Here is an 18,059-nt window from a genome sequence, read left to right as displayed (position 1 = left end):
GTTGTCCCAAGGAGAGTGGTGGGATATATTTTCTTTGCTAACTCTTAGTTACTAGATCTCGGGCTACTGATTGGGATATATATATATATATATATATATATATATATATATATATATATATATATTTTATTTTGGTTTTGTTCCCTTTCCCTTCCCCCTTCCCCTTCCCTTGTGAAATTCTATATATTTTTAAATTGTATATATATTTCAATTGTAACATAAGTGTAAATATATTTATATATATCACTTTAGCTGTCTCTCTCGTTTCGGGTTTTCTTAGTTGGTTGTTTTTTTTTTCTCCCTCCTCTCCCTGAGGTTTGGGGGGGGGGGGCTTCTGATGGTAAGGTTTGGAGACTTGGCAGGGAGCCAGCTTCAAACCATATCACCAATGCAAAGGATGGGACTATGACAGCTATGTGAGAATCAGAACTAATTAAATTCAAGGCACAGACTTTTTATTGCTGGATGCTTGTACAAGTTTAGACCAAAAGAGCTGACTGAATCTTGGTCCAAGTAACAAATAAACTGGGTTACATTAAACGGCGCAGCTGTAGGTCTCTTCCAACTTGAATCCTCTGGACCTCAATGACAGTAAACTTTGGTGGAGTTGAGTCATAGGAGCAATTTCTGTATCTAGAAATAAAGGATGCATGAGATAGCCGAAAGCTGGAACTCAAACCTGGTATTTCAGTCTTGATCTTCAGTATAAGCACATGGAAAGATTCTAAATATCTCTATAAACAGATCAGAAATCTAGTTATCTTCCTATGGCATGACCCACTGGCAGCTGTCTAGAGGACAACATATGAAAACTCCATGGATAAAACAGTATTTTGTCACTCCTTCCTAACTTCAAGTAAGGTGCAGCTTAGGGACATCCCAAGACAGTGATGTAACTTCATTTTTAACAGCCCCTCATAGACTTTTGCCTCACATCTTTATTAAGTTGAGAAACTGTTGCTTTTATTAAAACAAAGTCTAGAAGTTAACCTTCTAACCCTATTTGGAAAAAATCCCTATCCATCATTTCCATTTTTCTCATCCTCCCCACAAAGGTATGTCTTTGGGATGGCTGTAAAGTCATGCGGATAGCAGTTATGCACATTCTGGCTTTTCAAAAGGCTTTGTAGGCAAAAGATCTCAATTTAGTTTAGGGAACCAGTGATATTGGCATCATTACACTGAAAAGTATTTTCTTTTCAAAAACCATGTATGTTCTTACTCTGCTTGTTGGCTTTCTTAAAAGACAGATTCATGATTAAAGGGGGAAAAAACCCTTCTGTGACTGTGTAATAGAATCTATGCTCGGAGAATCTCATTTACACTCTGTAAGCTCAAGATGAGCAAGCTTTCTCCACTTTTGGCCAAGCAAGACTTTTGTGCTGCTCCTGCCCTGTTGAAATTAAGTTGAGGCTGATGTCTGTGTGCTCCAAAGAACGGATTGAGCCCAAGCAATTCTTCTGCTACTACAGCCAGGTCATACAAGGACTCCCTGAAACAATATCTCAGCCTCGGCCATATTGATCAACAGAACTGGTCTACTCTGGCCTCCAATCGGGAGGTCTGGAGACACACCATCTATAACGCTGCTGATGCCTTTGAGAACGCACGCAGGATCACTCTTGAGGAAAAAAGACAACGCAGAAAGAATCGTGCCTGAGTCTTTCTGCTGCGCCTTTTGCAACCGGACGTGTCTATCTCGTATTGGCCTTTTTAGCCACCAACGCGCTTGTAACATACGTGGGTAGAGCCCTCCCCAAATCTTCGTTCGTGAAGCCTAGTCCTGAATGAACGAATAGCCAGATCACCAAGACAATGCCCAGATGGCAATGGCACAGTCTATTCATGCCCAAGTACCAGCTCAGCAACTCCAGCTGTGAGAATATATGAAGAGATGTGAAGCCTTGAACATACTCTGGCTACAACCACCCTTCAGGAGCAGCTGAGACTCCCTCACAGGCTGCTATTCTACCTAGGAAAAGAGCCCATATGAATTTCTTTCCTTTTGACTATCCAGACAGGAGCACAGGAGACAACAGGTTAGACAGGGTAGACAGTTGATTAATTAGCACACAAACATGAAAACAGAATTTTGTCACAGCCTGAATGTATTATTTATCAAATAGCGTATTTCCCAGGAGCTTAAACTTTAAAGAAACCACAAGGAAAACAGAGTTCTGGATGTTTCCTTTTGACAGACTGTATTTCACATTTTGGGCAATAATCTTGGCCCCTCTGTAGTTCTTTCAGCCAAAGTGTTCAGACCATTATGCCAAAAATCACACTTAAAACTTGAAATTTAAGCAGTTGAATCAGTGTCCTGCTTTTCTCGGTTTCTATTCAGAGTTGGATCATTATTAATGTAACAAGAGATGAAGATACAAATATTTGCAATGTATTTCACGTAATGAGTGAGCGAGGAGCTTTTACAAAGGGATAAAGACATGAGGGAACAAATCCATGAGGATTATGTAAGTGTTTATCCTTCACAAAGGCTGTTACAGAAATTTAGGTTGTTTTTTATTAAAGCTTCTTCCAAGTACAAGTCATTAACAAGACCACTCAAAAGGTATGAATACTTACCCATTATGTTGAATGAGAAAAGTTACTCTCAGCAAAATGGTTGAATCTCTTTTCAGGCTGCCTGTACACACAGGCATACTGAGCTGTCAGCTGCTTTATGGGGAAATAATTCTAGAAGAACAAGAGCACTTGACAATGTCACCAATGCATAAAAGTAAGCAGTTTTTCTTCTGGTAGGAAACACAGAAGTCATAGCTTCATTTGTATGTTAAATTTATACTGTGCCAGTTCTGAAAGTTTTTTTTAATTTCTTTTAAGAATGCTTTCAGTAGAGAAGACCTATAACATTTTTCTCCAATCTTTGAAGTGTCTTCAGCCAATCACAAACTCTTCTCCTGAAAATAAGGCTGATTTGCAGATTTGCACATAACAAATGAGGAAACCAGTCTCTGAAATTAAGACTAACTGCATGACAAGTTGTGACTTCAGGCTGTAATTCCTTCTGCTGGAGCTGGGAAAAGCTCATGAGAAACAGCACCACCAGCAAGCGAAGAACTCCCTTCAGGCAGGACTATATGAGCAGTTGGCACAACTGAAAGCAAAGGTGCAACGCTGTGGACAAGAAAGAATCACGTCTGCAGCATCACAGTTACATTCTAGGCAAGTGGGTGGCATAACATTGTGTCTTTGGGGGAAAAAAGTGCACATGTTCCCATGATTGAGGACTGCACCATAATACCTATGGGCATGAAAAGTGAATGTTACAGATGACTGAACTGGTGTTTTTGAGTTGCCGTTGCATTTCTTCCATGATCACACCTTTTTATGTGAGACATTTCTTAAAAATTTAAAATGACATGAGAGACAGAGTAAAAGAACTGCAACGAAGAATTTCCAAGTTTTGCTGAATTATCAGCAAAATGAGACACCTGGCCAAATACCAGCAACAGCCCATCCCCTGAAATGACATAATTTGGCAGCAACTCTTAAGTCTGCAGTAGTGTGTTCCTCCGTTTCAGGCCTTAGTACATAGTTCCTAGGGAACACGTCATCCAGTTCTCTCTACTTTTAACCTCATGAATTATATTAAACCCTTTTAGAAATAGGTAAAAGAACTAAAGGCAAGGAAATTTCTTTTATATTTTATATGAAGTGGGAAAGGAATTCAATGTTGTCTTGTATGAGGTCTCTACAAATACTTTTGGAGACCAGAATTTCTGCTTCTGCTTGAAGAACCAGCTAGGTGCAGGATGAACCACAGTAAGAACTATGACTTGTGTTGAAAAGCAAGAACAGTCCTACCCATTCTTCCTTTTTTTCTGAACTGAACTGCACAGAGAAAACACCATCACCACACTGGAAACACTTCAAATAGGAACACAGAGATTTATGTATGTTAATCTGGGACAGGGCTTTCCCCTAGCAGATGTAGCAACCTTCCCATTCATTTTGTACAACACCATACATTTGTGATACTGACTGGCACTCCTGTGAAAACTCCTGTCAGTGCTCCTTGCGCTTCTCCATATGCTAAAACTGTCCTTGCTCTAAGTTCAATATTCCTTAAACAATGCAGCAGCTAAAAGAAAGCTTTAGCATATGAGAACTGAAGTATGGAAGTTTGTTTATATAAAAAAAAAGTAAATTACAAAGTGTTATGAAGAAAATTTATTTGGTCAATGAAAGGAAACCCAAACAAAACACCAAATTTTTGACAAAACCCACCAAAAACAAGAGTGAAGACAAATGCACGACTGTTAATATTCCCTCTCCTGTCTCACTGAAGTTTTTCAGACCAATCACATCAGTAATAAGTCTTGGAGACTGGGGGCTTTTTAACATCAGTGTTCAATTTAACTTCATCTTGTCAAAACCAAAGTGAAAGAGGTACAACTGACATGGAAATGCTGCTTGGAAAAAAACATAGCAACTACTAGTAAAAGCAAAGATATTTCAAACTGCATTGCAGACTTGCTTTGTCGCAGCTGGCTGCTGCAGAGGGCACAGCAACTGCTGGTGTGCATTACAAACCACACATGCCTCAGAGATACTCTGGATACACTGGGAATAAACTGAAGCCAGAATTTTAGTTGTGACCTTCCTCTGCTGCCAGAAAGACAGATGAATATGTCACTATTAAATGAGCAGAAGGTTCCTTTGCCCTGGCATGGCAACGCTGCAAGACAAACTACAGCTCCTCAGCACGCAATGAGATGTAGCAGCAGGGCTTCACCGAGAGTCCTTGGAAGCATTCACGGTACCATTTTTTAAGGAGTCATTGGTTTTGAGGGGCCAGTTCTGCCTCTCTTACACAGACCACTTGTGGCCTCACTCCACCTCGTTAACTACTAGTGGAGCAAACACAACTGACCAAAAGTAGAGAGAGAGAGAAATGGAACCAAACAGCCTGTGCAGATGGATGAGTACACACAGAGGCACATCTACCTGCTTGTGTTTAAGTCTTGTGCATGTCATGTGCAGGCGGGCACTGGAAAGCTGCACCTAAAATAGACATAGCCCGTAGGGCTACCTGTCTTTCATACCTCCATATACAATGTTCAGATGCAGTCTATCAAAATAATAAGCCTTCTGTAAAGCTTCAAACCCATCAGATGCTTTTTATTAGAATAGCAAAAATCACTGCATTCACTGTCCCCTATAATGTGTGTCCTCTTAAGTTTCTCTTCTGCTAAACAGACCTCTAACAGACAGGACCATATCAGGCTTCTGTCCCACCCTCCCACCCCCTTCATTAAAACATTTTTCCATATAATCTTGCTTTAGAGTCAAACTTCTGTCAGACGAGCATCAGTCTGGAAGAAAAACTTCCTGCGTTATTATAAACCTTTGAAAAAGAATTCAAATGTCTGGGCTACGGTAATTTGATAAGTTGTATCTTGGCCAGTGGGCTCCTGGTTCTCAAAAAAAATCCAAGATTAGCAGACATAACACTTCAAGCTGTGCTATGTGAAACAGGATCCAAATGCTACTATGTTAAGACTAAAAAATGGGATCACTCAAATTCCTAAACAGTAAGAGCAGACAATTCCTATGGTCTTTTTCTTATTTGCATCATTTTAAGTTTTCCCAGTTCACTGAGTATAGACATTGTTGTTTCTTACAAGCATGGTCAAGGCAGGCGGGTATCAAACAAGTAAACACATAACTTAAGACAGGTTTGATATTCCCGTCCCTCCTATTACTACTTGACAACTGTATGTGGGTTGAACAGACAGTGAGCATTGCTGACAGACAGTGTAAAAGAAACAAAGGCCAAAGACACACATGCTGTCCTTGCCAGATTCTGCCCCAAAGCCAACCCAAAACCAAAACTGGCAGTTTGTTCGTTCAGCAGCACAACCTGACTGAGGCACAGTTGTGTGCCATGTCAGAGCACAGTCCAGGTACTCACAGCTTAAGGGGAATAATGGGCCAGTATTTGGGCTGCTTTTTGTCACAGTTCCTATCAAAGATAAGCTGCATGGCAGCCTCCATTGCCTGGATTTTGGCAGCATCAGCACCATACAGTTTTTTCATTTCTGCCATTCGCCTCTCCCCAGGTCTTTCCGTAGGCGGCTCCACAGAACGCTCCGTCCTCCTGTGAAGGTCTTGATCAGCCTCCACGTACGGGTCCTCAGCCTCCAGCTGCTGCTGCCTCCCTAGACAAACAAACCATAACAGATGTAAATTACTGAGTTATCAACCAATCATGCTTCAGTTTAGATTTTAAAAATATGACATATTCATATTTTTGCTGGGTCTTAAAAGGCCAAAATTCACACATTCTAGGGTGCAGCTGCGCTCATTTTGCATTAAGACACGTTCCTACTAAATATCATAATAAAGGCAGGCTGGAAGAAGTGGGAAGAAAGGAAGAAGACCCTGGAATTGAATCCTAAAATTGTAGCAAACCTCTGTAAGCAAAAATTAGCATTGTTTCATTTCTTCCCAACATACACATGCCCTGAAAAAAGAAAAAAACACAAACAACCAAAAACCGAAACACAAGCCCTCTCCCTCTACCAAGAAAACACAGAAACAACTCAACCAAAAAAATTCCAACCCACTCCCCCAACTAAAAAAACCTCAAACAAACAGGAGAGTTGCTTCCAAAGTAATGACTTAACAGCTGAGAAAGGAAAAAATGCACAGGACAATGCAACTTTAGCTGAATCACAGCCAAGAGAAAATGTAATCAGTTACTACTCTATGAAAATTAACAAATTGGTCTGTCATGTCTGCCATTAAGTGCATTCAATGACACACAGCTGTAGGCACTGTGTTCAGTAAACTATCCAACCTCATCCATTTCTCAAGGCTTGTGAAGTTCACAGCTGGCAGCCTTACTCTGTTGCTCTGAAGACAAACAAAACACCACCAACATAAATCCATGCCTCAGGTCTTTTAAAGAGGATATAAAGCAATTCACAGAGGCAAAACATTTGGACCAATCTGTCAACAAAAATTCTCTTTGGTAAGCCCAACTGAGAACTTGATTTTGCATGTCCAAACTTACCTCCACTTCCTGGGTGCTGCTTTGATGAAACAAATAATGCTCTGTGCAGTTAGAACAGCATAGTTCTATACAAAACTCTCTTCTTATCAGGACATTTCTACAAGATGTAGAAAATCACCTAGCAGCTGAGCTCCTTTGCCTACCAATAACAAAGGACTGTCCTCAAAACTGCATAAGAGACACAGTTCACTACTAATGACAGCAGTTGGGTTTTGTAAATATCAAAAAGGACAGTGTCCACAGGTCAGAATGCATTAGACACACACAGGACATGCTTCTCAGTGTTTGCTGCCATGTACCTCTTCCCTCTTTCCCCTTAAGGCAAAGATTTAGCTTCCACAACGCACGTGACATCTGCAAACCCCAACCCAAAGTTAAGTATCCTGACAGATCTGTGTCAAACATCTGCAGTTTATTTTTATACTGGAAAGTACAGTATATATAGCAGCCAACTGCCTGTCAGCCTTCCTAAAGGAATTATCTCCTATACCTCATTCACATAAAATAGATATTTTAAAGAATATAATCAGAAACTTCAGTTTTGGGATCTGTTTGTCTGACAGTGACATAGAAAGCTTTTGTTCTGTCATCTGAAACACCATTCACAGTTTTGTGCTGGTCGACAAAGGACAGCAGGCCTTGAGGAGTTATTAACAATCTGCTCCAGAAAGCCGTTTTCTGTGACTTTGCTTTAAGGGCACACCCTGAACTGGCTGCACTGCCAGAATTCACATGGAAACATACATTAGAGTCCATATGTGCTTTTGGAAGAGTCAAATTTATTTGGTGTCAGGCCATTTTAACCAGAAGGTCTGAATTAAAGGAGGAGCTAACACTGCCTACAGAGGGCTCAGCACTCTGAGGACAAGGTATAGCACCCAGGTGGTGACTACACAGGTCACTTGTGTCCCATTGAAACCGACTTCCTGGGACACCAATGTCTCTCCACAGCAAAACTCTGGCAAGGCAATGAACTGAACTCGTATTTGTTAACTCTCTTGGGCCACAAAGATAATTCCTTGTACTTCTGTATTGCCCATGGAAATTCTTTATTCTTCAGTTCCACAGCTGCATGCTAGAGACAGCTGCTTCCTCGCTTGCTTGCCATAGAATGCTCTCTGATAGCTCATTGCACACACTAATGCTTTATTATTAAGGAAAATCAATTTCTCTGGAGATAGATAATGAATTCTTCTGTTTGGTAATTAAATAGGTTTGTAGCAGAGGCTTTATGATGGATGAGTGGATTACAGTTTAGGGCACATCAGTCTCCATTTAGCAGCACTGAGCAGTTCATAAATCTGCAGATCCTACTAGTAACAATCAAAATAATAATACCAATTTAAATTCCGTTCTCAAAATTACCTGTTGGACATCTGGAGCACATGTTTTACTTTACACTAATCAGATGTACTGCCCTTAACTTTCTAACCTGACTTCTGCTATTCCACAGCTACTGGTTAAAAAAAGTCCCAGAGTGATTGCATTACAGTCTCAGACACACAAATCAGGTCTACAGAGTCCAGACAGAGGCTTGGGACAGAAACTGGCTACAGGGACCCATAGTTTTTTGCACCAAAGGCTGAATTTGAGCATAGAACATGACAGCCGTTGCTGGTAATACTACTGCAGCTGTGTGGAACGTGTTGCAGTTTCAAATCCGTTATTTGAGGAGAGACACTACCGCGACAAAATCCACAGCCGCAGAAAGAGTCATAGAATAGCTGGGGTTGGAAGGAACCTTAAAGATCATGCAGTTCCAAACCCCCTGCCATAGGAAGGGACACTTGCCATTAGATTAGGTTGTTAAGAGCCTCATCCAAACCCGGCCTTGAGCACTTCCAGGGATGGGGCATCCACAACTTCTCCGGGCAACCTGTCCCAGTGTCTGACCACCTCACAGTTGGCAGCACTATTTGCACTCAAAGACAATCAAGGAAAGAAGTAATGAAACCAAATGCTGCTTTTCCAAAAGCAGTATTTTCAGTCAAATACAGATATAAGGAATAGATAACAGCAGAGAAAGCATTGTCCTGTAGAGATGAACACTAAACTTTCTTTGGTGGGGCAGGGGCTGGGAAGTAGAACTTCTCTAATTTGCAGCAGTCTGGGTTCTTTTCATTACCTCAGAGTTTACTTTAAAAACAATACAAAGCAGTGCAGCTTGAGCTAAATATGCAATTACCTCTTCATCGAAAAGATGTCAACAGGCATCTGACAACGGAAAAAACCCAACAAAATTATAAACTGTCTATAGCCCTGAGCCCACTGAGGCAACCAGAATTTCTCTGAAGCAAGGAACAAATACTCATCCATGAAGTAGGTAGCAAGGTTTATTCAAACACTAATTCTCAGCCTGCAGCAATGAAGTCCCCAGCTCATCCTCAGATCAGTTTCACATTCCACATTCACAAGTCATTGTGCTGCCAAGTTATAGACACGAAACAAGTAATTTTTACACAGTTCTAAGTAGTTCCTCCTTCCAGTTCACACAGACTAAAATAAACATGCTTTCTTTTACAGCATTCAGCTTCAACTACTGGCAAGCTTCCCCCAGTCATGGAACAGTATTTTGCAAATGGTCACAAGGCAGGCAAGCAGCTGCAGTGGTAATTGGTTCCTGCACAAAGGAAAAGCACTGCTGACGTTTTCCCAATTGGTCAGTTCCATTTGTTTTCAAAGATGCTCTTTCTCTCTCTTGAAGCTCTTTTCAAAATTAACTTATTCCTACCAAGTCCAGCTCTGCTGGGAAGTCATCATTACCTGGCCAAAACCAGTTGGGACACCTTTTTCCAAACACAGTAAATATAATTTTTTAACCATGAAGGAGAAAAGTCAAGAGCTATCATGGTTTAGCCCCAGCCAGCCACCAAGCCCCACACAGCCACTCGCTCATTCCTCCACCAGCAGGATCAGAGGGAGAATCAGATGGGTAAAAGCTGGAAAATTCATGGGTAGAGATAAAGACAGTTTAATAGGGAAAGCAAAAGCCATGCACACAAGCAAAGCTAACCCAAGGAATTAATTCACTGTTTCCCATGGTTGGGCAGATGTTCAGCCATCTCCAGGAGAGCAGGGCACACACAATATGCGTGACGGTGACTTGGGAAGACAAATGCCATCACTCCAAACAACCCCTCCTTTCTCCTTCTTTCCCCCAGGTTTATATACTGAGTATGATGTCATATGGTCTGGAATATTCCGCTGGTCAGTTCAGGTCACCTGTCCCGGCTGTGTTTTCTCCCAACATCCCATGCACCCCCAACTTCCCCCAACTTCCTTGCCAGCGTGGCAGCACAGAGAGCAGAAGAGGCCTGGTCTCTGTGTAAGCCATGCTCAGCAATAACAAGAACATCTCTACATTATCAGCCCTGTGTTTAGCACAAATCCAAAACACATCCCCATACCAGCCATTGTGAAGAAAGTTAACTCTACCCCAGCCAAAACAAGCATATCTACTAACCCATACTGCATTCTCAGTGATTCCAGGCCTTTTGAAAGAAAGTTTTTGGTTATTGTTTTCCCTCCACCACTTTTCCCACCTTTTATGGAAGACTTTCAATCTGGCGTGTACGAGCTGAAAATCAAAGCGAACAAATACAGACAACTACCTCTATCCCCAGGATCTGCCAGAAGCAGGATGAACAGTAACTAGTATATTAAGTATTCACTGCATTTGGGCCTTCATATGCACACAAATGACCTTATATACTTTCAGCAAGACAATGACCTAAGCCCTTCAAGATATAAGCTATTTTCCCCACAAGCCTTTAGAAACTCAGATGTCTTATTTCTCCTTTTTTATAAAAATGCAATTGTCATACCCTTGCCGTAAGTTTGATCCACTTCACTTTTCTTTCTTTGTAATATCCTTTGAGAAGCTTAAGCACTAATAAAAAAAATTTCCTCTCTGGAATTTATCCTTTTCTTATTAAAAGAAAAAAAACCCACAAAACAAAACAAGGAAAAAACCAACCTCAAAACCAAAATCCAAATAAATTCCCTGATTTAGAAAAATGTCTCCATGGAGAGACTCTGCAACATTAAAAGGAGACAGAAGTAGGGAGGGTAATTATCTATGTCGGATTTTTAATGAAAGATTCGTACCCAGCATTGTGTGGTTTCTCGTACCATTTTTAGCTCTCAATATTTATACATCCGATCCCTAGCTGACTGTAGCCAGTGACCATATGCAATCTGAACACGTTTCTTCTACAGCCAGCCTTCCCCACAGGTCCCTCAGTTCTCACACCCTGCAGTCTGCCATGTGCTGCCCCACACAATAGTAGCTACAGTAAGAGACTTGCTCCTCCTAAGTGTCACATGCATTTACTGACTTTCGGTTTCTTGCTTAGTTGGCTCATGATTCTTCAAGGAAACACTGCACCTTACCCAGTCCCAATGTGTTTTTTCATCTCCATGATTTCAGACTGACCTATACCCCCTTCACACAACTGTTTGCTTACTTCAAGTGATGAATTATTTTCTGTTACTGCTGCATGTGCACTTTCGGAGCTTTTCATCTTAAATGCTACCTGAGTTGATCTTGAGCAGTCCACACTAACAGAGTTAAAAACACTACCCATTTCTACTGATTAAAAACTCCTAGTTCTCTCTTTGAATGCCACTTCCCACGAGCCTATCTGCTGTGTTAAGTGTTCTGCCCACACAGGATTCTCGCAAAATGCCAGCTCCTTCATCTTCCTAGAAAAGCTAAATACCTTTACCACAAACCTACATAAGAGTTTTCCAGAGGTGATAGAATCAGACCCTTTTATTGTGCCCATACTTACAGGAAGCAGGCATACTGTGGGGAAAACCAAAATCTTTGCCTAAAGGAATTCCAACAAAACAAGGATTTAAATCTGAGGATTTGTAAACAGGACATTCAAGGAGTTTAATTTCTGCAAAGCTCTACAGAGCTCTGGATTTCCAGAGGGTTGACATCTCAAGTACTACTCTTTATCAAGTGCAAAGATTTGCAGGACAAGAATTTCCAACAGTGGAAGCCTGCGAGATACAAACAATTGTGACTCACCCCCACATCTGTAAAGATAAAATATTCTTGGTTGATGAAAACAGCACGGTGTTGCTTACTGGAGGGTTACCTTGGAACACTAAGTAACTTACAGAAACTGTGGAAACATACTGAAAAAAGAAAATGATGATTTTATAGCAGAATGAACAGCCTCATTCTAGGTATAAGTTGGCTTGGGGAAAATAGATTTCCATTTAAACTTATTCTTAAATTTAAAACTTTGTGCTTGCAAAAAATTGATGAAAGGATTCCCCATGACACCATGTAACTTTCCCCTTTCCATTTTTAACAGAAGTCTGATCTCCAAAGACAGCTAGGCCATATCTTGCTATGCCAGCAGTCTCATCTACACAGAAAAATCAAATGCTGTAGCTGGCTTGAAAACACTGATTTGGAATAAAAATTACTTCCAGTGTGAGTAATTGCCTGTAATGTTAAGCTTTCAACAGAGTCACAACCACCACAAAGATGCTGAAGGTATTAAAGCCCCAAGTATCTACACTGACAAAAGTTCCATCTGCTAGTTCAGGAGGGAATAAGTTAAAAGAAACTGAATATTTCACCACATATATCTACAAGCAATGCAATATGCTCAAGAAAAAAGAAAATTTTCTGTTACAGGCTTTGAAGTAAGAGCAGATGTGATTCCTTGGCAAGCTTGTGGCAGTTTGAAACCATGGTTCCATGGACATTTTCCTTTCCTCAGCTACAAAACCAGCTTAAGCAATTTCTGCTCCTCTCCTTCTCCCTTAACTGCATGCTCCAGCTCCCAGGCCCCTCAAGGATGATGTTACAACTGTGTAAGGGGTCACACAATGAATCCTAAAAGAAAAACAAACACCAAACCAACCCCCAAACAAACAAACAATCAAACTCAAACAAAAACCAACTAACCAAACAAACAAAAAAAACCCCCAGAAAACCCCAAACCCAATCCCAACAAGTTATATTTAGTTCTGGTACAGTTCAGTGTCCTGGCAACACCAGAGCAGGATTGAATGTCTAAGAAGAAAAATTGCTTAACCTGGCTTTGGCACTGAGATTGAAGCACAGCCCAACTGAAACCTATTGGTAAGAGCAGGAAATAGTCTCAGGTGAGAGACTGCACTCCCTCAGACAGACTCAGTTGCAACAGGCTGCCTAAGCAGACAGCAAACAGATTTTACAAATCTGAAGTACTCTGATACCTTCTCTTTCAGTGTAATCCAACTTTTCTACACATTTTGAAGAGGACAGCTCTGTAGAAACAGGACAAAACTACTTACCAAGAGAGCAAGTGAAGAAAATTACCTTTGAAATAAAAATGAACAGAAAGGAAGGAAGTTTAGAACCAAGGTGTTCCATTTTCAGGTTTGCTGCTGGGTGGTATGTATCATTCTCAAGTTAATTAAGCAGATGCTGCACTGTAATTAATCCGTCTTACCTGAATGTTTTAAAGAATTAATTACCTCATATTATTTTGTTATTTGGGTTAAGTAACTGGTGGAAGGTTTTACAGCTAACAGGAGAATAAAGAGGCCGATTTTTGCTTTAGAAATAGGATTAAAAACTGAGAAGGATTGTTGTGTGGTCTCCAAAACAAACTGCCAACAATCCTACATGGAAACAATATAAGCCCTCATGTCCATGTTTACACTCGCACTAGGCTACAATGGTTACTGCCCAGCTAAACATCAAATCACCTTTCTTTTATTTTCTTCTCTTACCTTCACAAGGAAACCCTTAAAAAGGGATATTCTTATCCCAACCAGAAAATGAACTGAAACAATTAAACCCTATGAACACGAAGCTAGTCCAGTGGATCCTCAAGTGAAAGCCTGCTCTAGAAATTTGAATGCTCTTAATGTAATTCCTAATCAGGCATTTGCTCATCTAGGATAGAAAATACATGGGTGAGCCCAGCGTAATCACAGTCTGTATCACACCAGAGGCACCAAGGTGTTCAGACTGCGCTGGTGCCATCTGACAGAATTAAACTGCTGGGAAGTTGCTGACGGATCACTGCTTAGAAATTAGTACAGGATCAGGCACTGGCAGATGCCTCTAGTAAGGATCAAGTCTACAGCAATAAGACTAAATACAGACCAGCTGACTCTGCACTCCCATCCCCCAAAACAACTCCAATCTGTCACTGATGGCAACAATGCTGATGCCAGACAAAGACAACACTGCTAGAGTAAACAGAAGGATTACTTAAATCTATATATAACTATATCTACACATACATGTATGGCACAGTCAGAGGAGCTGGAACAAGGAAATGTTCAAATTTAAAAGTGCTTCTTTAAAAGCAAACCAGAATGCTGAAGAAACATGAGTTTCACAATAATTTTTTATGGGTACCTTGAATAGAAATTAAGCATATGCACTTGGAAGAACGTGTTTCACGATGCACAGAGCGCTAGACAGCTAAATTATACTGAGTTTAGTGTTCTCAGGAAAATAAAAAGGAAGCAGCCTGTGTTAGTTTTCTAAATCAAACTCACACATTTGAACTTCACACTGAAATTTCTTTCTTGACTACAGCCACAGACTACAGTGCTGAAGTGAAGTTTGGTTTATTGTCTGATACGACAAAGCTATGTTGTCAAAAACATTTGAAAACCATTTTTTTGGAGAGCAACCTGTAGCCACGTTGCTGATTTTTTGGAAGGAAGTATACTCAGACTATGAACTGACCTTTCAGTTAACTGGCACGTCCATAATTTAATATTACCAGAGACATGCAGAATTAAATAACAAGGTCTGATCCAGACAAAATTAATTTCAGCAAGTAAATACGCATTTTCTCCATGCTGCCAGTAAACTGTGTGTGAGCTGCATTTGGAAAGAGATATCTGGAAAGAGGGTCAAACTAAAGGAATCAGTTAAGCATATCACAACTTGTGAAAGAAAGGGCTGAGGGGCAGCTTTGGAAACTATGACCTTTTCCATTTCTCATTACTCATTTCAGCACTCTAGTAAATTAAATGACATATACTTAAATACATGAGGGTAACTGCTATGCCCAGTGTTAAAAACACAACAAAAACATTAGGAAAATATGCCAGAGGAAATCTGCAGATGTCCGTCTATTTTACCTTCTGCAAATGGAAAATGTTTGACTTCAGAAGTAATTCCAGGGTTGGGTGCTGGAGCAGAAGTCAGCACTGTCTGCTTTCAAAGAGGCAGCTGGCATCCCACCCTGTAGAAAGTTAAGTTGTACTTCTTAGCACTCGGGAGCTCCATCTCTCATGTCACTTCGATGGGATAATTCACATATGAAGCAAGTGTTTCAGTGACTTGATGAAGAGAAGACTTTATACAAGGAGAGCCATCAGACTAAAAGCCCATCTAGCCTGACAGCCTGTTCAGGACAGAGGTCAGTACCTAAGGCCAAGGGAAGAACACAAAAGCAGGGAATGCAACTCCCTACGAACCACCAGCATTACCTAGGGAGATACGGAGAGAACAGAAAAAGGCAGATACTTCTTCCTGCACTCCTCCAAAGCCAGCCAGCTGCTTTGTGATCTACCACCTCAACACCTCCTCCATCAACATGTCACACGATGCAGTCTTCAAAGTCTGGACTCTTCAACATTTTTCAGCCTCCTTCCCATCATACCAGTGGCCAAAAATCCCAATGAAATGACAACTGATGAATTTTAAAGCGAGTTCTCCAATCCTCTGCTTGGCAACCACATCAGAAATTGCAGAGCTCCTAGAAATGAAGGTGCTCTGCAAGGCTTGTGCGAAATGAGAAAACAACAGCATCGGTTTGTTAGTATTTGAACAACCATAAAATGCTGAGGCCCAGCATGTTCTTTGGAGACCTACATTCCTTGGCAAAGTTCCTCCAATTTCTGTGAATACAGAGCTGACTTTCAGAGCAACAAGCACTTCAGCAACTACAAATGAAATTAAACCCAAGAGATTCTTACCCAGCTAAGGTGAACAATAACACTCAATAGTGTAACACCCGTGTTATTTATTTCAGTACAAATATTCATTTAAGATTTAGCCTTCACTTTACATTACTTCCATGATTTCAGTGTACCAGAGCAGTGTTATGACAACTTAAGACACATGTCCTTCAAAATATCAGGGGGAAATTCCAATATCCACATAAACAGCTTTGGGTACTTTGGAGGCCAGCACCAACTGTAACACTGATGAACTGGGCCGCAGCACAACTGTTTCTTGGTATGTTGCCATGTCAACCTTCTCTATTTTCCTGAGTGACAAGGAAGTGCTATTACCCCTGTATCACACCTCTAAATAAAAAGAAAATGGACACAAATTCGTAGAGCAGGAGGTGCTTTAGATTCCTTGGAACAGGCTTCACAGTAGATCACATCATAAGGTGCCATAGGGGCTCAACTCAGCCCCTGAAAAGACAAGAGGGACAATGTTCCCTCAAACCTTTGGGTTTAAAATGCATCATCCTTTGGGTATAAATGACTAGCTTCCTTCTTCCTGGAAGGCATGGTTGGAAGAGAAAGATTATTATTTTGGATATTAGTTTCTAAAATTCCACCTATGTTGAAAGCTTTTGTGGATCTAGCCCCAGGTGGCACATCCCAGGCCACGATGGAAGCCTGTACAGGCTACCCAAGTCTCAGACAGGTGGCGTAACAGCCTCTGCCTGTCTCTCTCACTTGATTTTGAGCAAGAGAACTGAGTTTTGAAAAGACCCAGGCAGATGAAAGTCTCCGAACTCTCAGTTTCTGCCATCACAGCATCAACTCTTCCCTAATGATGAGGGATGTGAATTCCATCTGGATGCTTCTGATAAAACTAAGGCACAGTAAGAGAAGCTGAAAACCAAACAGTGCCTCTGAAGTCTTGGAATTAACAACACTCCATTAAAATCAGCAGGTGTAAATCATGTGTCTCCGAGCAAATCTGTACAAGAGGTTTGCTTTATAGCAGAGAGACCTAAAATGTGTAATGCTTGAGGTATTTTGCTGCCATGCTCTGTTGTAGCTTCTGAGCACATTTCATAGATAATGAGCACAGAAAGCAGACATCATCATTACAACCATTTCTACCTTGGTCTCTGACATTTGCTTTTCTCAATTACTCCAGTATTGAACACCCTGAAACTTCAAATACTCTTTCTACAGCAACAGTTCCCCCAGGTAGATACCAAAATAGGTTGTATTAATTCATAGCCCACACTGTCACTGTCCACTTATGAGGTTGAAAGTATCACATTAAAGGCAGATGAATTCAGATTTATCAGCAGAAAACTGAGACAGAGCTCTCCCCTAAGTAAAATCATTTAGAGATCCAGAAATGCTGCATGTGGCACCCAGATGGAACCAGTAATTGAAGAATTTAGGGAAAAAGGAAAAGTGCATAAACTGTGAAGACAGACTGCCCTAGTCAAGCGATTAGCACAGAGATGCTTTTATGCCACTTTTCTCTAGAGCTGGGTCTGTCAGCATGGTCTCACCTGCTCTTTTCCACAGCAGCTGCAGCTGCTTTCACAGGCTCCCCTGCAGGGACAAAGAATGAAGGGGAGACTAGAGGAGCCACTCAGAGCAGCTGCAGATGCTAATGGAATAAGCAAGCAGGCAGACCTGCCTTCAAAAAACTACCAGGACCAGTTCCGAGTGTAAGTAGTGTCTGCATCTTCCCACACTAAACTGTTCCCATATGAAGCAATCTTCCAAAACAGCATTCTGAAAGCTATTTTTGCTTTTACAATAAGCCTGGGGACGGATTCATTCTTCCACACATGGCCTCTCAGCCATGGGGCCCACCTGTTGGTTCTTTGCCAAAACTTTGCAGGGGCCAGGTATGTCACAGCAATACCCTCAAACCCTGGAAACCCCACGGACACAAAACAGGCACTGACACTCTGCTTATCTCATCTAAAACTTACTGCATGTATTTTCTTTGTAAACAGAAAGTTCCAATAGCTAATGCATCAGAGCAAGCTACTGACCTGTTTCCAGGAGATCCTTCTGTGACCAGCAACTATGAAGAAACAGTTAT

At 41.0% G+C, this 18,059-nt stretch overlaps 1 protein-coding gene across 4 annotated transcripts in view; it reads right to left on the bottom strand.

Annotated features, from left to right (window-relative positions):
- Nucleotides 1-3,895: 3,895 nt before the first annotated feature.
- GEMIN8 (gem nuclear organelle associated protein 8) overlaps nt 3,896-18,059 on the bottom strand; it is a 28,722-nt gene continuing 14,558 nt past the window's right edge. For all 4 annotated transcript variants that reach the window (XM_032680544.1, XM_032680541.1, XM_032680542.1 and 1 more), the window contains one exon: nt 3,896-6,182. In XM_032680544.1, the coding sequence (XP_032536435.1) occupies nt 5,932-6,182 (251 nt within the window). In that variant the 3' untranslated portion in view covers nt 3,896-5,931. The remainder of the gene's footprint in view (nt 6,183-18,059) is intronic.

Source organism: Chiroxiphia lanceolata, chromosome 2 (assembly GCF_009829145.1).
Source record: "Chiroxiphia lanceolata isolate bChiLan1 chromosome 2, bChiLan1.pri, whole genome shotgun sequence".
Taxonomy (NCBI): domain Eukaryota; kingdom Metazoa; phylum Chordata; class Aves; order Passeriformes; family Pipridae; genus Chiroxiphia; species Chiroxiphia lanceolata.
Note: the sequence above shows the minus strand (reverse complement) of the source record. Positions and strands in the feature narration are given on the sequence as shown.